Genomic DNA, 20475 nt, shown 5'->3' with positions numbered 1-20475 from the left:
TTGCAGTCCAAGGGACTCTCAAGCCAACACCACAGTTCAAAAGCATCAATGCTTTGGCACTCACCTTTCTTTATAGTCCAACTCTCACATCCATACATGACTACTGGGAAAACTATAGCCTTGACTAGATGGACCTTTGTTGGCAAAGTAATGTCTCTGTTTTTAACATGCTGTCTAGGTTGGTCATAACTTCCCTTCCAAGGAGTAAGCGTCTTTTAATTTCATGACTGAAACCACCATCTGCAGTGATTTTGGAGCCCAGAAAAATAAAGTCAGCCACTGTTTCCACAGTTTCCCCATCTATTTCCCATGAAGTGATGGGACCGGATGCTATGATCTTAGTTTTCTGAATGTTGAGCCTTAAGCCAACTTTTTCACTCTCCTCTTTCAGGTTCATCAAGAGACTGTTTAGTTCTTTTTTGCTTTCTGCAGTAAGGATGGTGTCATCTGCATATTGAGACTACTGGTATTTCTCCTGGCGATATTGATTCCAGCTTGTGCTTCCTCCCGCCTAGTGTTTCTCATGGTGTACTCTGCATATAAGTTAAATAAGCAGGGTGACAATATACAGCCTTGATGTTCTCCTTTTCCTATTTGGAACCAGTCTGTAATAGATGGTCATAATTGACTTCAGAACACAAGATATTTTTTACATATGAGAGAGAAATGTTTAAACCTGGGCTCTTTAACAACTCTATAGCAATAAAGCTGAGTATTCCCCCAGTTTATCCACAGTCACAATATGTTTTTTCAGCTTCGCTTTTTTCCTGTCTTTGAATGGTGGGATGAAAGTGGATTAAAAATGGATATGAAGCTCTGCAATATACTAGGTAATTTCTTGTCTCAGTCTTATTCTCTTCATCTGTAAGTGGGAACAACTATTTTTGTCCTTATCTCAGTATAAAATGAGATAACACTCATAAAGCCTGTGATACAGAGAAGGTACATAGTACACAGTACAACTTTACGAGCTGCTGTTTACTGAGAGTTTTATGTTAAGGTGTAGGTTTCAAGCTGTGGCATGACCAGCTCCTTCTGGTTTGCCCAGGACATTCCCAGTTTTAGCACTGAAAGTCCCACATCCTGGAAATGCCCTCAGTTCTGGGGTGGTTGGTCACCCTACTGCTGGAAACAGTCTGGGAATGACAATGACTTCAGAAAAGTATCAGGAGTTTCCTCGTGGATAATGGTTACAGTGGGCAGAACAGACAGGGCTGATACTTAGGTGGCTCAGTGCTAAGTGTCTCTCTTCTTACACGTTTCCTGGTTTGTGCTTCTGTCCTGTGGTCCAGGATGTTAATCATTACCAAGTCCTCATTCCATCGGGCAGAAAGACCAAAAGTGTAAGCTCTAAGGGTGTAAATGAGAAATTGCACTACCACTCTGCTTCTATCCCATCCTGTTTACTAGAACTAACTTTTGTGGCTAAACTAGCTCCTAGAGAGGCTGGGAAATGGCTTTAGTCTTTTTGGCTATGAGCCAAGCTAACGTAGAGGATTCCATTAGTAGAAAAGAGAAGGAAAAATGTATGCCACGACTATCTCTTATATGCCTATTTATGGCATCCAGTTTCCTTTCCTATTGTGATTATTTAATAAATGGTTATTTGCTTGGCCATTTACAACATTGTTGTGAATGTGTAGGAAGTTAACAAATAACATGAAAAAAGACCCCTAGACTTAAGGAAAAGCTCTAATGAAATCTATTCTTTGACTTGATAACTTTTTCCAATTGCAGTACCCATTAGCCCAGAAATTCTCTTCATAATTGAAGTGGGTAGCTAACTCCAGTGCCTCAGGCAAAGCTTTTGATTTAGAATTTTGTTCAGAAAGAAGGCAATAAATATAATTACAAGTTCATTTCATTTCAGATTAAAGGACAAAAAAGAGTCCATTGTGGAGGTGTATGTGGTCCAACTATGTATCCTGGTTCAGAATCACAGTCACAGTCATTCATTTAATAAATCTTTATTGAGCACCACATGGTCAAGCCATAGGAATAAAACAGTTATCAACTTCTACTACAGTTTCTACCCTTTTGGAACTTAAATTTTGCTACAGGAAAATAGACTTTTAAAATAAATTTGCATTTATTTAAAAGCCCTATTCAGTTCAGTTCAGTTCAGTTCAGTCGCTCAGTCGTGTCCGACTCTTTGCGACCCCATGAATTGCTGCACGCCAGGCCTCCCTGTCCATCACCATCTCCCAGAGTTCACTCAGACTCACGTCCATCGAGTCAGTGATGCCATCCAGCCATCTCGTCCTCTGTCATCCCCTTCTCCTGCCCCCAATCCCTCCCAGCATCAGAGTCTTTTCCAATGAGTCAACTCTTCGCATGAGGTGGCCAAAGTACTGGAGTTTCAGCTTTAGCATTGTTCCTTCCAAAGAGATCCCAGGGCTGATCTCCTTCAGAATGGACTGGTTGGATTTCCTTGTAGTCCAAGGGACTCTCAAGGGTCTTGTCCAACACCACAGTTCAAAAGCATCAATTCTTCGGTGCTCAGCGTTCTTCACAGTCCAACTCTCACATCCGTACATGACCACAAGAAAAACCATAGCCTTGACTAGACGGACCTTAGTCGGCAAAGTAATGTCTCTGCTTTGAATATGCTATCTAGGTTGGTCATAACTTTTCTTCCAAGGAGTAAGCCCTATTAATGATTCCCAATTAGTTTTTACTTTGCTGGATTTAATTTTCTTATTTTTATTTTATTGGATGGCATTTTCTGAGGCTTAACTTGTAGAAGGTGCTTAGAAGAGAATGAAATTACTCGACAGTATTTCATATAATACCAAAGTCAACCTGTGGTGGCAGTCATGATTGATACATTTTCTCTTCTTATTGCCATCCACATAATCCTCAATGCCAAGGGAACTTAAAAGCACGAAGAAATTCTGCTGTGCAGCTTGCTAGACTATGTGACCTGCATTGAGGATCCAGTCACTCACTTTGTTTTTCTAAATAGCCCAATTCACTGCGTACAGACATGATCTTAAATTTCCCATTAGCCCTTGTTTTTCCATTATCATTAAAAGATTTTGATTAATTCTTGTTCAGAATGTTAGATGGTAGGCTGTCAAAACCTGAGTTCTAATTTTGTTTTGTGTTTTTCATAGTTTTTTCCTATAGAGTTCATCCTCCATGTATGTCTAGTTCAGAGTTATTAATGATCCAACTTCAAATAGAAAACAAACAAACAAACAGAGAAATGATTCTTTCAAGTAGTGGTCAAAAGTGAGGCACCCTCCTTTTTTCTTTTTAAATAAGTAGATGGTTGCTGGAGGTCTAGCATGGTGTTATACTCTGATATTTGAGAAAATGGGAGCAATATGGATTCATAAAGTCTATTGCTTATCTTTTAAAATCTTAGTGGTATGATGGGGTGTTCTTGAGTTAAATTTCTGCCTTTGTTAACCATTGTTGCTTAGGAGCAGGAACAAAAGAGCTATTAATAATTTTTTCTGGTGCTCTTAAGGGGTTTACAAACATGGGGTCTTGCAGGGATCACTTTTGCAAATGATTGTTTTGTAGAGGCAACATATAGGAGAATTCCATTGGCAGAGGAGCCTGATGGGCTAAAATGCATGGGGTCACAAAGAGTTGGACACAACTGAGCGACTAACACACACACATACACACAGACACATAGGTACACCCAGATATTCCTGTTGTTTTGCCCAAATTAATTCATACTTAAATGTTGAATGGTTTTCATATGGTGAGGGGTAGGCACACTTATTAAGACTAGCATTGTTTCTTATCTTGAATACGGCCCTAGAAATAATTTTTTATATAAAAAATTTTATATAAAGAAGGAAGGGTGGAGTGATAGGCAACAAGAAATTTGTTTTGTTGTGTTCAGTCGCTAAGTCATGTCCAACTCTTTGTGACCCCACGGACTGCAGCACACCCAACCCCTCTCCTTCATTCTCTCCAAGAGTTTTGCGCAAACTCACGTCCATTGGGGCTTCCCTCCTGGCTCAGATGGTGAAAAATTTGCCTGCAGTGCGGGAGACTTGGGTTCCATCCCTGGGTTGGGGATTGAGAGTTTGTTTAAAGACTTTGAATTTGGGATTTTTGTCAGTATTCTGGCAGTGTGGTACAGTCAAGTAATAGTTGCATATTAGAAGCCAGGAGAGAATTTGGAGCAGGTAGGAGCTCAGTAGTATCTCAAGTGAAAGAAAAGCCCAGTCAGATAAGTACTGGGAAGGAAAGGTATTGCGGTGACTATTAGGAGATATTTTGGTTTCCCTGGTGGTGCAGTGATAAAGAATCCGTCTGCCAGTCCAGGAGACATGGGAGATGAGGTTTCTATCCCTGGTTTGGGAGGATTCCCTGGAAGAGGAAATGGCAACTCACTCCAGTATTCTTGTTTGAAAAATTTCATGGACAGAGGAGCCTGGCAGACTACAGTCCACGGAGTCACAAGGAATTGGACACAGCTGAGCAACTGAGTACACAGATAGGAGATATTTAATGCCCTTGACAATGAGTGTTCAGGCAGAGTTGTGGTGGAGTCAGTGGCAGACTGTAATCATTTGGGAAATAAGTGGGGCCCAATAAATAGAGATTGATGTTTTAAGACACTTGACTCCAAGGGGAAAATGAGAGTAAGACATGCTCGTGGCATGTATGTTGAATGAGTGTGTAATAAATATTACGTAGTTTCAGTAGGAACCTTCAGAAGTCCGGAAATATGTAACTAGGAAAGTAAGACAAAGTCACTCAATCTGACAAGCCATATTTACTACTGATAAGAGTTTTTATATTGACTTTGTTGTTACTATAATCATTTTGAAAGTGAAAGTAAAAGTGGTTGTTGCTCAGTTGTGTCTGATTCTTTCCAATCCCATGGACCTCATTGCCCACCGAGCTCCCCTGTCCATGGAATTCTCCAGGCAAGAATATTGGAGTAGGTTACCATTCTCTTCTCCAGGGGGTCTTCCCGACCGAGGACTGAACCCAGGTCTCCTGCACTGCTGGCAGATGCTTTACCTTCTGAGTCACCAGGGAAGCCCTATCATCACTTTATGTTTACATATATATGTGTATGTGTGTGTGCGTTCCATCGTGTCTAACTCCTTGTGACTCCATGGACTGTAGCATGCCTGGTTCCTCTGTCCATGGTATTTTCTAGGCAAGATACTCAAGAGGGTTGCCACTTCCTATTTCAGGGGATCTTCCCAACCCAGGGATCAAGCCCGTGTCTCTTGTATCTCCTGCATTGGCAGACAGATTCTTTACCACTGCAACACCTGGGAAGTCCATGTATATATGTATATAACATTCTGTTTCTTACTTTCTTACGTTATAAGCATTTTCTCAAATTAAAATTGTTTTTAAAAGCATGGTTTTTGATGGTGCTAGAGTTTTCCATAGTAAAATATGCTATACTTTTTCAAATTAATTGATTTTTATTTTATTTATTTATTTTTTTAATTTATTTTTTATTTTATTTTACAATTCTGTATTGGTTTTGCCATAAATTGACATGAATCCACCATTGAAAGATACTTGCTTTACAAATTTGTGATGGTTTCTGCCATAAATCAACATGAATCAGCCATAGGTATGCCTATGTCTCCTCCCTCTTGAACCTCCCTCTTGAACCTCCCTCTTACCTCCCACCCCATACCATCCCTCTATAAAATGCACTATACTTTGATCAATCCTTTACTGCTGGCTTCTTAGTGGTTTCTGGCTGTTAGCTGTCAGAAGTAAATACAGAAATTATCTTTGTAGATTCGTGTTGGCAATTCTGATTTTGGATTGTTTCGTAAATGTAAAATAATGTGCCAGTTGTTTTTCAGAACATTTGTGCCTATTTACATTTTTATAAGGCGCTAGTATTACAGGACTGGAAAAGGTCAGTTTTCATTCCATTCCCAAAGAGAGGCAGTGCCAAAGAATGCTCAAACTACTGCACAATTGCACTCATCTCACACGCTAGTAAAGTAATGCTCAACATTCTCCAAGCCAGTCTTCAACAGTACGTGAACCCTGAACTTCCAGATGTTCAAGCTGGTTTTGGAAAAAGGCAGAGGAACCAGAGATCAAATTGCTTATATCTGTTGGATCATCGAAAAAGCAAGAGAGCTCCAGAAAAATATCTCACTTCTGTTCAGTCTCTCAGTCGTGTTCGACTCTTTGCGACCCCATGAATCACAGCACACCAGGCCACCCTGTCCATCACCAGCTCCCAGAGTTCACTCAAACTCATGTCCATCAAGTCGGTGATGCCATCCAGCCATCTCATCCTCTGTCGTCCCCTTCTCCTCCTGCCCCCAATCCCTCCCAGCATCAGGGTCTTTGCAAATGAGTCAACTCTTCGCATGAGGTGGCCAAAGTATTGGAGTTTCAGCTTCAGCATCAGTCCTCCCAATGAACACCCAAGACTGATCTCCTTTAGGATGGACTAGTTGGATCTCCTTGCATTCCAAGGGACTCTCAACAGTCTTCTCCAACACCACAGTTCAAAAGCATCAGTTCTTCGGCACTCAGCTTTCTTCACAGTCCAACTCTCACATCCATACATGACCACTGGAAAAACGATAGGCTTGACTAGACAGACCTTTGTTGGCAAAGTAATATCGCTACTTTTTAATATGCTGTCTAGGTTGGTCATAACTTTCCTTCCAAGGAGTAAGTGTCTTTTAATTTCATGGCTGCAGTCACCATCTGCAGTGATTTTGGAGCCCCCCCAAAACAAAGTCTGACACTGTTTCCACTGTTTCCCCATCTATTTCCCATGGAGTGATGGGACCAGATACCATGATCTTCGTTTTCTGAATGTTGAACTTTAAGCCAACTTTTTCACTCTGCTCTTACACTTTCATCAAGAGGCTTTTTAGTTCCTCTTCACTTTCTGCCATAAGGGTGGTGTCATCTGCACATCTGAGGTTATTGATATTTTACTTCTGCTTTATTGACTATGCCAAAGCCTTTGACTGTGTGGATCACAATAAACTGGAAAATTCTTAAAGAGATGGAATACCAGATCACCTGACCTGCCTCTTGGGAAATCTGTATGCAGGTCAGGAAGCAATAGTTAGAACTGGACATGGAACAACAGACTGGTTCCAAATAGGAAAAGGAGTATATCAAGGCTGTATATTGTCACCCTACTTATTTAACTTATATGCAGAGTATATCATGAGAAACCCTGGGCTGGAAGAAGCAGAAGCTGGAATCAAGATTGCCAGGAGAAATATCAGTAACCTCAGATATGCAGTGACACCACCCTTATGGCAGAAAGTGAAGAGGGACTAAAGAGCCTCTTGATGAAAGTGAAAGAGGAGAGTGAAAAAGTTGGCTTAAAGCTTCAAAAAACGAAGATCATGGCATCTGGTCCCATCACTTCATGGCAAATAGATGGGGAAACAGTGGCAGACTTTATTTTTTTGGGCTCCAAAATCACTGCAGATGGTGACTGCAGCTGTGAAATTAAAAGACACTTACTCCTTGGAAGGAAAGTTATGACCAATCTAGACAGCATATTAAAAAGCAGAGACATTACTTTACCAGCAAAGGTCCATCTCATCAAGGCTATGGTTTTTCCAGTAGTCAAGTATGGATGTGAGAGTTGGACTGTGAAGAAAGCTGAGTGCTGAAGAATTGATGCTTTTGAACTGTGGTGTTGGAGAAGACTCTTGAGAGTCCCTTGGACTGCCAGGAGATCCAACCAGTCTATCCTAAAGGAAATCAGTCCTGAATATTCATTGGAAGGACTGATGCTGAAGCTGAAACTCCAATACTTTGGCCACCTCATGTGAAGAAGTGACTCATTTGAAAAGACCCTGATTCTGGGAATGATTGAAGGCAGGAGGAGAAGGGGACAACAGAGGATGAGATGGTTGGATGGCATCACTGACTCAATGGACATGAGTTTGAGTAAACTCTGGGAGTTGATGATGGACAAGGAGGCCTGGCATGGCACAGTCCATGGGGTTGCAAAGAGTTGGACACAACTGAGCATCTGAACTGAACTGAGTAGTAAAGAATCTGCCTGACAATGCAGGAGACATGGGTTCAATCCCTGGGTTGAGAAGATCCCCTGGAGAAGGAAATGGCAACCCACTCTAGTATTCTTTCCTGGGAAATTCCATGGACAGAGGAGCCTGGCCTGCTACAGGTCATAAGGTCACAAAGAGGTGGACACAACTGAAGCGACTGAGCACGAAGCACATTTATGCCAGCTGCATTCAACTACTTTGTACTTTTGCAGGGACTGAGCCTTATCATTAAAAATTACATGCTTGCTAATTTCATGGAGGAAAAAGTCTCATTTTTTCAGTCGCTCAGAAAGTTTTGAGCTCCTTAAGACTGACTGGGGGGTTGCGTCCAGACTGCACGTGGCGGGGTGGCATGTCTAGTGCTGATGCTGCCTCTGGGGTCCACGGGTCAGGAGCCCTCTGCCACCACCACACGCCAACATTAGGAGGGCTTCACCCTTAGTCATCAGTTCTAACTCCTCTTTAGGCAGAGGATCCAGTTTTCCTGGAGAACTGGTCTTCATCTTTACTTTGGGGGATAAATGCAACAGCCCCTGCTTTGCCCTGGGAGCACGCCCCCTTCATCTCTTGCTCCTGGAGTGTCCTCTTAAGCTCTCAGCCATCTGGAAGCAATTTTCATCTCTCCTGCAGCTTCCTCTCTGTGTTTTGGGCCGCGACTTCTTTCATCCTTTTGTATCCCTCAATAAGCATTTGTTAGATTACTGACACGGTGTCCAAACTCCATTCCACTGTTGACTGTTGTCTTGCCCACACCTCACTTCTTCATGTCGGTTCTCAGATTTGGGGTATTTGTTCCCTTTAATACATTTTACTGTAATACCAAAGGAGCTTTAGGAAGAAAGGACTAGAGACCCCTGTGTTCAGATAGTCATCCTGGACTGGAAACTTCTGCTCCAGATGTTCTAAACATTCCAAAAATAGTTAATGATTATGTAATAAAATCTAATAATAGTGATTTTTTTTCCTTTGCTTTATACTCAAAATTATCTTTTTCCTTCCAGAGATCATTTAAAGCTCAAAACTCTTAATGACTTTATTAGAAAAAAAGTTTTTTTTGACAATCATCAGTCTGATTTACTTTGAGGAAAGTCTAAGGCAAAAATTTTAGTGATTTTCTTTCTCCAATATAGAGCCATTTTATAAGACTTCACATTGAGTGAGTTCTTTCCTCGTTTACTTGTGGTACTTCCTTCATCTCATGTTATATTCAAGAAATTCTTACAGGCTACCATTGATTTGAATTAAGATTCTTGGACGAGTTCCATAGTGTTTTTTTTTTTTTAATTTTAATTGAAGTATAGTTGATATACAATGTTGTATTAATTTCTGCTGTACAGAAAGAGATTCAGTTTTATATATATATGTGTGTGTGTGTACACATACATACATTCTTTTTCATATTCTTTTCCTTTGTGGTTTATCTCAGGATATTAGATATAATTTCCTGTGCTCTACAGTAGGACCTTTTTTATCATTCAGTATATAATAGCTTGCATCTGCTAACCCCAGCCTCCCACTCCATCCCTCTCCCACTACCCCTTCCCTTGGGGACCACAGATCTGTTCTCTATGTCTGTGAGTCTGTTTCTGCTTTGTAGGTAGGTTCCTTGGCATCACAGTTTAAATTCTACATGTGAATGATACCATATGGTATTTGTCTTTCTGATATACTTCACGTAGTATGATAATGTCTAGTTATATCCATGTTGCTGCACATGGCATTATTTTGTGTTTCTCTTATGGCTGAGTACTATTCCATTTCCATTATTTATATATGTGCTACATATATATACATACATACATATATAGATGATAGATAGATATAGTTTGTTTGTTTTTTTTTACAGCTCTGTTACAGCTCAGAATTTTATGTGGTCAACACAAGATGGTATACCCCTGAGGCATGAAGGTGGGCTGACCCTGCAGGAGAGGCCCAGATAGTGTTTTAATTACAAAATTTTTCCCTTTCTGTCCCAAGTCATTACTGTATCATTTTCAAAAGTGAAATCTCCTTTCTAGCCTGCTGTAACATGGGTATAGTTTGGTCAAATTCCAGACAAAACAAAGCCATCCACTGGAATTTTAAGATGAATTTATTCAGTCTATTTATCATATGGAAAGGATTGACTTTTTTAGAATATTATATTCCCTTAAAATAATATGGTATTGCTGCACACTTAGTATTCTTTTCATGTGTATCTTCAGAGAAAGACTTGCCTTACTTAGAATAGCCAACATATATGGTTTTTAGTTAATTTTAAAGGTATTTTATGTACTTTATTGTTACTGTGAATGAGATCTTTTTTATCATATTATTTAAAAATAAGTCATATTTATTAAGAGAAGAGTAATGGACTGCAAGGAGATCCAACCAGTCCATCCTAAAGGAGATCAGTCCTGGGTGTTCATTGGAAGGACTGATGTTGAAGCTGAAACTCCAATACTTTGGTTACCTGATGCAAAGAGGTGACTCATTGAAAAGACCCTGATGCTGGGAGGGATTGGAGGTAGGAGGAGAAGGGAACGAGAGAGGATGAGATGGTTGGGTGGCATCACCCACTCAATGGACGTGAGTTTGGGTAAACTCTGGGGAGTTGGTGATGGACAGGGAGGCCTGGCGTGCCGTGGTTCATGGGGTTGCAAAGAGTCGGACACAACTGAGCAACTGAACTGAACTGAATGTGACCAATGTAGAAAAAGTTAAAGTAAAATCTCTTATAATTTCTGCTATCCAGGAAGAAACACTGCCTTTTGGTGCTCATCATTTCTGTGCATAATATTTATACGTATGTGTCTTATCACCATGATACTTCAGCCTTTTGGTGCTCATCGTTTCTGTGTATAATATTTATACGTATGTGTCTTATGTAAAGTGACACTTCACATGGTGGGCTTCCAGGAAAAAGCACTGCCTTTTGGTGCTCATCATTTCTGTGTATAATATTTATTCGTATCTGTCTTACGTAAAGTGATACTTCACATGGCGGGCTTCCCCGATGGCTCAGCCGTAAAGAATCTGCCTGCGATGGAAGAGACTGGGGTTTGATCCCTGAGTCAGGAAGATCCCCTGGAGGAGGAAATGGCAACCCACTCCAGCGTTCTTGCCTAGAAAATCCCATGGACAGAGGAGCCTGGTGGGCCACAGTCCATGGGGTTGCAGAGTAGGGCATGGCTGAGCAACTGAGCATGAGCACATTACATGATAACGCTTAGTAACCTAATTTTTAATCAATGGTAAATCTTGACTGTCTTTTCATGCCATTAAATATTCTTTTACAAGATTATTTTAGGGGCTGTTGTATGGATGAATCACAGTTTACTTTAACCAGTTTCCAATTGTCGGGGGTTTAATGTGTCTCCAAATGTCTGCACTTAGTAGCAGTCTTCTCCTGCCTTAAACGGTGGCTTCATGAAAATGCTTATAGAGGTTAAGTGTCTATTATGTATGTTGCAGGTTGTTTTTCTAGGGTATAATTTCCCATTTAATTATATTTACATCACGTTTGATGCATCCGCATCCCTTTTTAAAAATTGGTTTATTTTCTTTTCATTTTTTCAGGCTACTTTAAATTGTTCCCTAAAATAATAAACTTTCATTTTTAGAACAGTTTCAGGTTCACAGCAGGAAGTACATAGAGTCCCCATATCCTCCCCCACACTGGTGCACACCTTCCTCCACTATCACCATCTTGCACCACAGTGGTCCGTTGTTAATGATCAATGAACCTGTACTGACACATCAGCATCTCTTCAAGTCCATACTTTACAGCAGTGGTCCCCAGCCTTTTTGGCACCAGGGACTGGTTTCATGGAAGACATTTTTTTCAAGGACTGAAGGTGGGAAGAAATGGTTCAGGTGGTTGTGTGAGCGATGGGGAGCAGCAGATGAGGCTTCACCTGCTCACCGGGCCGTCACTCACCTCCTGGTGTGGCCCAGTTCCTAACAGGCTGTGGACTGGCACCAGTCCTCGGCCCAGGGGCTGGGGATCCCTGCTTTACGGGGTTCATTCTTGGTGTTTGGATCGTCTCTGGGTTTGGATAAATGTATAATGACATTTATACACCAATGTAGAGTCTTACAGAATAATTTCACTGCCCTAAAGATCCTCTGTGCTCCACCTGTTCATCCTTCCCTCCCTTGCAACCATTGGCAATGATGAATATCTTTACTGTCTCCATAGATTTGCCTTTTACAGAACATTATATAATTGGAATCATACCTTATGTAGCCTTTTCAGATAGGTTTCTTTCATTTAGTAAATATACATTTTAATTTCCTCCTTCTCTTTTCATGGCTTGATAGCTCATTTCTTTTTAGTGCTGAATAATATTCCACCATAGCGATGTACCAGTTTTTTTTTATTTATTCAGCTGACTTTAGCTGGTGTGCTTGGTTCCTCCCAAGTTTTGGTGATTATAAATAAAGCTGTTATAAACATTCATGTGCAGATTTTTGTGCAGACATCTGTTTTCATCTTTTTTCTGTACATGCCAAGGAGCACAATTGCTGGGTCACATGGTAAGAGTATGTTTATAGAAACCATCGATTTGTCTTCCAAACTGTCTGTACTGTTTTGCATCTCCAGCAGCAATGTGTGAAAGTTCCTGTTGCCGCATACCCTCTTCAGCATTTGGTGGTGTCAGTGTTCTGGATATTGACCACTTTAATAGTTGCGTAGTGGTATCATTACTTTTTTTTATTGCAGTATAGTTGCTTTATTATTTTTTTTGTAATTTTATTTATTTATTTATTTTTGGCAGTGCTGGGTGTTCGTTGCTGCACGGACTTTTCTCTGGCTCTGGTGTACGGGCTTCTTATTGGGATCACCTCTCTTGTTGGGGAGCACAGGCTGTTAGGGCTTCAGTCGTGTGGCTCCTGGGCTGCAGAGCACGGGCTCAATAGTTGTGATGCACGGCCTTAGTTGTTCTGATCTCGGACCAGGGTTGACCCCACCTCTTGTGCATTGGCAGGCAGATTCTTTACCACTGAGTCACCAAGGAAGTCGTCATTATTATTTTAATTTGCATTGCCCTCATGACATATGATGTGGAATATCTTCTCATCGCTTTACTTCATATCTGTATTTTCTTTGGTGAGATGTCTGTTAAGATCTTTAGCCCCTTTTAAATCAGGTCATTTATTTTTTTATTGTTGAGATTTGAGTTCCTTCCTTACATATCTTGGTAGCAATCCTTTTATATATATATATATTTTGCAAATGTTTCTTCCAGTCTGGTGCTTATCTTTTCATTCTCTTGACACTGTCTTTCTCAAAGAAGATTTTAATATTAATGAAGTCCAACTTTTCAGTTGTCACAGAGTGATATTTCTGGATTAGCAAGGATCATACCATTTATTGGTAGTTGTGTTAGTCCTTCTGTTATCCATAACTGTGACATTTATGAGATTAAAGTGCTATTGTAATCCTTCATAATTAACTTTGTATTTGAATAGTGAATAACCCACTTGTGCAAATGCTGCTTCTTTGATGGTAATCAGTTCTTTTTCGTGAAAACGTATGATGACCTAGTAGACATTATTTTTAGAAGATATTTTATCATATGAACATTGGCATTTCTGAATAGTTTTATAATTTACATGTACAGAGTCTATGTACCTTTTCTAACCTCATTTTGTTATACAACAGCCACTGGTGGCGGAGATGGTCAAATATCTGCCTGCAATGCAGGAGACCTAGGTTCAATTTCTGGGTCAGAAAGATCCTCTGGAGAAGGGAATGGCACCCCACTCGAGTATTCTTGCCTGGAAAATCCCATGGACAGATGAGCCTGCTGGGCTACAGTCCATGAGGTTGCAGAGTCAGACATGACTAAGGTACCAGCACACACACACATGCAGTGCAATACTAGTTTAGATGCTCCTCAGTCACACTAGTCACTTTGGAATTGCTCACTGCTGCTGCTGCTGCTGCCACTAAGTCACTTCAGTCACGCCCAACTCCTAGCGACCCCATAGACGGCAGCCCACCAGGCTCCGCCATCCCTGGGATTCTCCAGGCAAGAACACTGGAGTGGGTTGCCATTTCCTTCTCCAGTGCATGAAAGTGAAAAGTGAAAGTGAAGTTGCTCAGTCGTGTCCAACTCCTAGTGACTCCATGGACTGCAGCCCACCAGGCCCCTCCTTCCATGGGATTTTCCAGGCAAGAGTACTGGAGTGGGGTGCCATCGCCTTCTCCGGGAATTGCTCACTAGAGGCTCCCATATTGGCTGGTAAGGAGATAGACCATTTTCCTCATCACAGGTAGTTCTGTTGGACAGTGTGGTTCTAGAACATAAGCAGTTAAACAGTGATTAAACAGTCATTTTGTGTGATTTCTTTTTACTTTGCAGTAATTACTAAAATACTAAAAGAAAAAATCAAGAAATGCAGTGAAAGCATTTGTTTCCCTACTGTTATCTTTTGTTTCTTAGTGATTTATGTTAAAGTAACAGTTACAACTACAGCTGAAGGAGTATGCCCACCATCTGCTCAGCTAAATGCGAAATACAATTGGCAGAGCAGTTGCCTAACATTGGTCCATCGTGATGTTGGTCTTCTTGAACATGCCAATAGTAACAGGCACTATTAGTCACAGCAGTGGACAGTTCAGCTGAAATAACTTTTCTGTATAGATCTCATTCTCAGAATTAATAACTTGTCTATTTAAAATTCCCATTCTTTTTTCCCTGTCTTGGCAAGGGCAGAAGGCTGGGCTTCACTGGTGGCTCAGTTGGTAAAAAATCTGCCTGCATTGCAGAACCGGGTTTGATCCCTGGGTTGGCAAAATAAGCTGGAGAAGGAAATGGCAACCCACTCCAGTATTCTTTCCTGAGAAAGCCCATGGACAGAGGAGCCTGACGGCCTACAGTCCATGGGTCACAAGAGTTGGACGTGACTTAGCAACTAAACCCCCGCCACTATTGCCAGAAGACTACATCAGAGAGACACATTTGGAGAGACAACACAGGAGAATAAAGGCCTGCAAAGTTTGCTCCAAAATTGGCTATTTAATTTTCTTCTTTCATTGACATTGTAATTATAGATTAAACTTCATTGTTATAGAAACAATGTTTGCTCCAAATTATTTTTTTAAAGGCCTCACATTAATTCAGGCAACATTTAACATAGGCTTTCATATGTTTATAACACATATTGCTTCAGTTTACTGTTATAGTAATGATAACTTAATGATAGTATCATTTGGAATTGGTTTGAAAAGCATCTGGAAATATAGTTTAATCTTGGTGTTGGAAGAATCTATCATTTGCCTGCTATTGACTTTTTCTTTTTTTAAGGTTTCTTGCAGTGTTTGAATGTTGAGAAGGTATAGTTGTTTAAACTGCGTTTAGATGGCAGGAATTTGTATAAGCAGGATGGTTAATATATGATGGGTAAACACAGGTATCGATTTGGTGATTGCATGTAAATCTATTTTGAGTTGTTCCTTGAAGTAGAAAAGTCCAATTCTCATGGGTAATTATTGTTTAGGTCTTTCCCTATTTGGAGGCTAATTTAGAATCTAAATGTAAATTATATTGGGTAGGTAGGGCAAGTTTCCATATTCAGTGGCCCACATAGGTATTTCTAAAAAAATGGTAGAAGGTGATTCTAACTATTGTATATACTTTAGTAAAGCAGAAGAGTAGAAGAAACATGAGCCATCCTGTGTACTTGTACTTTGCACCTGAGTTACAAGTACAACACAGGAAGTATAGTCAAGGACACAGGCACTCATCAGCCATCTCTTTTACAAGTATTTACTGAGATCCAGTTAGCCCGCTTGAACTTTTTTTTTTTTTCCGCTTGAACTTTTGTATTAAAGGTTTCTCTTTTAGATAATGCCCTGAAATGAGTCAGCCAATTGATATAAATTACATAAACAGAGTTGGCCAGGATACTTAAGGGTATTTAGATAAAGGAGAAAGTCACATTAAAGGTCATTTTTCTCTCCTGTGGAAAAGCTTATTTTCTATAGACTTACTACTTGAAAGAATGATTTTCTGATACACAGTCTTTCTTTGGTATGCTTTAGTCATAATTGGGGAATGTTACTGCTGTGACAAAATGATTTTAAAAGAGACATACATGCTGATATACCCCAAAATAAGAAGTCTTGGCTCTTCTTCCTGGGATTAACATTGATGTTCAATTAAAAGATAAACAAAGGTTTCATAGATGGCTTATAGCTCTTATTCAATGAAGAGAGTTTTTTTTTTTCAAATTCAATTTTACAGGTTTCATTTCAAGTTAAAAAAAAAAAAGAGTTCTCTATTGTTCCAAAGCTGATACATTTTAAATATATATCAGTTTATGGCAGTCTTACTGTCAATTCTATATTTTAGGAGACACCTTTCAGAATTGAAGAGACAGAACATATACTGGGATAATTTTTTTAAGCCATCCTTAGACAAAGTACTGGATCATCAGATCCTGTGAGAAAGCATCTTTGTGATGGTTTTGAATGGTGTGGATTGCAGTCTGTTTTAAGCCGTTTTCTGGTTGTCATTTCAGCTATGAAGTCTTACACTCTGTATTTCATGCTCCTATGGAGTGCTGTTGGGATAGCCAAGGCTGCCAAAATCATCATCGTGCCGCCAATTATGTTCGAAAGCCATATGTACATTTTCAAGACACTAGCCTCGGCCTTGCACGAGAGAGGCCACCATACAGTGTTCCTCCTCTCTGAAGGCAGAGACATCGCGCCATCTAATCACTATAGCCTCCAGCGCTACCCAGGGATCTTCAACAGTACCACCTCGGATGCTTTCCTGCAGTCCAAAATGCGGAATATTTTCTCTGGGAGATTGACAGCAATCGAACTGTTAGACATACTGGATCACTATACCAAGAACTGTGACATGATGGTTGGCAACCACGCCCTGATTCAGGGTCTGAAAAAGGAGAAGTTTGACCTGCTGCTGGTGGACCCTAATGACATGTGTGGATTTGTGATAGCTCATCTCTTGGGGGTTAAATATGCTGTATTTTCAACCGGCCTTTGGTATCCCGCTGAAGTGGGCGCTCCTGCACCCTTGGCTTACGTCCCAGAGTTTAACTCACTCCTCACAGACCACATGAACCTCCTGCAGAGGATGAAGAACACCGGCGTTTACCTCATTTCCAGAATAGGGATCAGCTTTCTGGTTCTTCCCAAATATGAAAGGATCATGCAGAAGTACAACCTGCTGCCGGAGAAGTCCATGTATGACTTGGTCCACGGGTCCAGCTTGTGGATGCTGTGTACAGACGTAGCCCTGGAGTTCCCGAGACCCACCCTGCCTAATGTTGTTTATGTAGGAGGAATCCTAACCAAACCGGCCAGCCCACTGCCAGAAGTAAGGTTTGGTGAACTCCTTGGTAATCTTTTCTTAATATAAATGTCAGTTTGCCAGTTTGGATTTTTAGAAGAGAGGGGATTGGGTATTGTTGGATAATAGATGCTATTATTCTAAAAAGTGATTAAGACACAGAACCTGCCAAGACCCTTTTATTTGTGGGTGCCCCACTCCTCTGGAACGCATTCCTGCTTTGAATGAGCGTTTCCGTAACACCAAGAGGCCACTGTGCCATATGGTCAGTAGACTGACTGAGAAGCAGATTTTTGATTAAGTTATAACTCTGAGAGGAATGGAGTTAGATAGTTTATTTTAGTGAGTGTAAGTGATTTCACTTTTAAGTAAACACAGAGTTCCTTCTGATCTCCCCCAGAAAGCACAAACACAAGTCTCTATGTCCAGGTTAGGTCCTGTGAACTCAAATAAGCAGAACAATGTTAGTAGTGGTTCTTCTTTCAGCAGTCATGACCACTAAAAAGTTTATGTCCAGCAATGAAAATGAGGTAGTAACTTCCATCAGACTAGGATGCTGATTTTAAGTTAGTAAAACTATTTAAAGAAATCATGTCTCGCTGTGATTTCCTGAAAAAGATGGAATTAATTACATTTTTACAAAACCTGTTTACTCTCTGAGTCAAACCTGATTTCTTCTTTCTGGCTGAGCTGTCAGCAGATACACTTGTGTTCTATTATTCATCCTAGTTTGGTTTTTTTTTTTTTTTTTTCAATTAGGTATCTCAAAACCTATAGGAGCCACATTGCATATCTGTTGTTGTGGTGGAATTTCCAGCCTCAGGTTGACTCTGGATTTAAACTCAACCTCTGATGGCATTTATCAGAAGTGTAGGGCCTGTTCTATGTTTTTCTCTACTGCAACCGTTTCTACTCTTAAAATTCTTAAAGCAGCCACTCACAACAACAGTCAAAGTGTTCATTTCCAACTCTGGTCACGACATTTAAAGAAATCTGCCAGAGTCTTGATGAAGAGTCAGGCTAGGTTTTCTCCTATACGTGTCACATAAGCACAATCTCTGGCAGAATTTTCTCTTGGGGAAATAAGGTGATTGGGATATATAGCCTGTAGATTTCTCTCACACCTGCATTAGAAGCACATTTAATAAATAACACTTTGATATATTTCCTGTGACATGATGAGATAGAACTTGCCAGATCTTTGACCCATAAACCCTAGATTGCCGCTGTTGAAGACGGTGAGAGATAGCAGTTGTTCTTTCTGATGCCAGCTGTAAAGGATAAAGGTTAATCTCAGGCTGTCTCAGCCGTTATCAAGCCCACTTGGAAAATTTAATTAGTCTGTTTCAGAGTCACTGTGTGATGCATTACCCCCTTCCTAAAAGTATCTAAAATCAAACTTCAGAAATAGCTTCTAGAAGTCCCGGAATCAAGTTTATCTCTACCTGAACTGAGCCATTCCTAATGTCGGGCATATCAGCCCTGCTCCCTTCAAGTCTTCATCTTTTCCCAACCAGAGCACTGCCGTTTTGCCCGTTCCTTTGAAATTTTGTTTGAATACTGTCTCCCCTCTTTATACGGAAGAAGGAATTAGTGATGTTCATTTTTGCTGTGTTGTAGCAGCTTGAACGGTAAGTACAGAACACCATTGTATGCTTAGTAAAATAGCATATGTCCTTATGGCTTCATTACAGTAGGCCCTCCTTATCTGGAGCTCAGTTATCCTCGATCAACTATAATATGAAAATATTAACTGGAAAATTCCATAAATCAACAATGTGTAAGTTTTAAATTGTACATTGTTTTGAGTAGTGAAGTACGATATCTTATGTGGTCCATCTCGGCCCTGCTCCGTGCTGCCCTGAATCCCCATCCGTCCACGTGGTCTGCTTCTGACCTCCAGCCAACGGCATCATCGTGGCTCTGTGATCCAGCGTCACCTGGAGCAGATGATGCTCCCGCTGTAGCCTAACTCCGTATCGTAACGCCCGAGTCATTGGCCTTACTCCATCTGATCATGTCTCATCTCATGTCATCGCACGAAGGGAGAGTAGAGCCCAATAAGATACTGAGAGAAACCGCATTCACATAATGTCTACTGCAGTGTATTGTGATCTATTTTCTGTTTAGTCATTATTATTGATCCCCTACTGTGCCTGATTTGTAAATTAAGCTTCATCATAGGTATGTATGTGTAGGAAAGAGCTTGGTATATATAGGGTTCAGTATTATTAAGATTTTGAGCATCCACCGGGGGTCTTGGAACATATGCCATGTGGATAAACTGGGTTACTGTATACTTTGTTTTGCTTTAAAAGCATCTTTTGCGTGGTTTTTGGAATTTCCTATAATGTTATTACCCAGGATGTTTTCTGACTTGCCATGATTTCTAGTTTGGCACCAGTTTGACCCAATTTGTGGGCTTCCCTGTTCTTTTTTTCCTCTCTGGGCATTTTGTAATTATTCTTTTGAGTATGTGCTCCTTATTTGTTTTCACTTTCATGCGTTGGGGGAGGAAATGGCAACCCACTCCGGTGTTCTTGCCTGGAGAATCCCAGGGACAGGGGGACCTGGTGGGGTGCCGTCTGTGGGGTCGCACAGAGTCAGACACGACTGAAGCGACTTAGCAGCAGCAGCAGCAGCTCCTTATTTACAAGTATTGCTTTGGCTCTGAGAGGTGTCACACTCAGAAATATACACATCTGGCAGGAGTATGTGTTAGGTGTGTGAACCTAGATGAGTGTGTGTGTGCTCAGTCATGTCTGACTTTTTGCATCCTCTTGGATTATGGCCCCCCAGACTCCTCTATTGCTGGGATTCTCCAGGCAAGAATATTGGAATGGGTTGCCATTTCCTCCTCCAGGAGGTCTTTCCAACCCAGGGGTCGAACGCACATCTCCTGTGTCTCCTGTATTCAGACAGGTTCTTTACCCACTGAACCATCAGGAATAAGTATATTAGTATCATTGAAAATCTGTGAGGTTATAAAGTGTGAAGGGCCATTTTCACTTCAGTGTTCCATTTACAGAGTTCTTCAATAGGGAGAATTTTGAAGAGTGGTGGGTCTTATTCATTCATATGTTCCCTACCCTAGTGAGGTTTTATATGCTTTGGAACACGTGCATTTCTATTGAGATTTCTCTAGTGGATTTGTT

General features: G+C 40.7%; 1 protein-coding gene across 1 annotated transcript in view; it reads left to right on the top strand.

Annotated features, from left to right (window-relative positions):
• Positions 1 to 20475, top strand: part of UGT8 (UDP glycosyltransferase 8) — a 103015-nt gene that overhangs the window by 18762 nt on the left and 63778 nt on the right. Inside the window, exon 2 of the mRNA XM_040237409.1 lies at positions 16524 to 17347. Coding sequence (XP_040093343.1) covers positions 16526 to 17347 — 822 coding nt within the window. The 5' untranslated portion in view covers positions 16524 to 16525. The remainder of the gene's footprint in view (positions 1 to 16523; positions 17348 to 20475) is intronic.

Source organism: Oryx dammah, unplaced genomic scaffold (genome assembly GCF_014754425.2).
Source record: "Oryx dammah isolate SB20612 unplaced genomic scaffold, SCBI_Odam_1.1 HiC_scaffold_3, whole genome shotgun sequence".
NCBI classification, from domain to species: Eukaryota; Metazoa; Chordata; class Mammalia; order Artiodactyla; family Bovidae; genus Oryx; species Oryx dammah.
The sequence above is the reverse complement of the archived record's forward strand: the minus strand, read 5'-3'. Positions and strand labels throughout refer to the sequence as shown.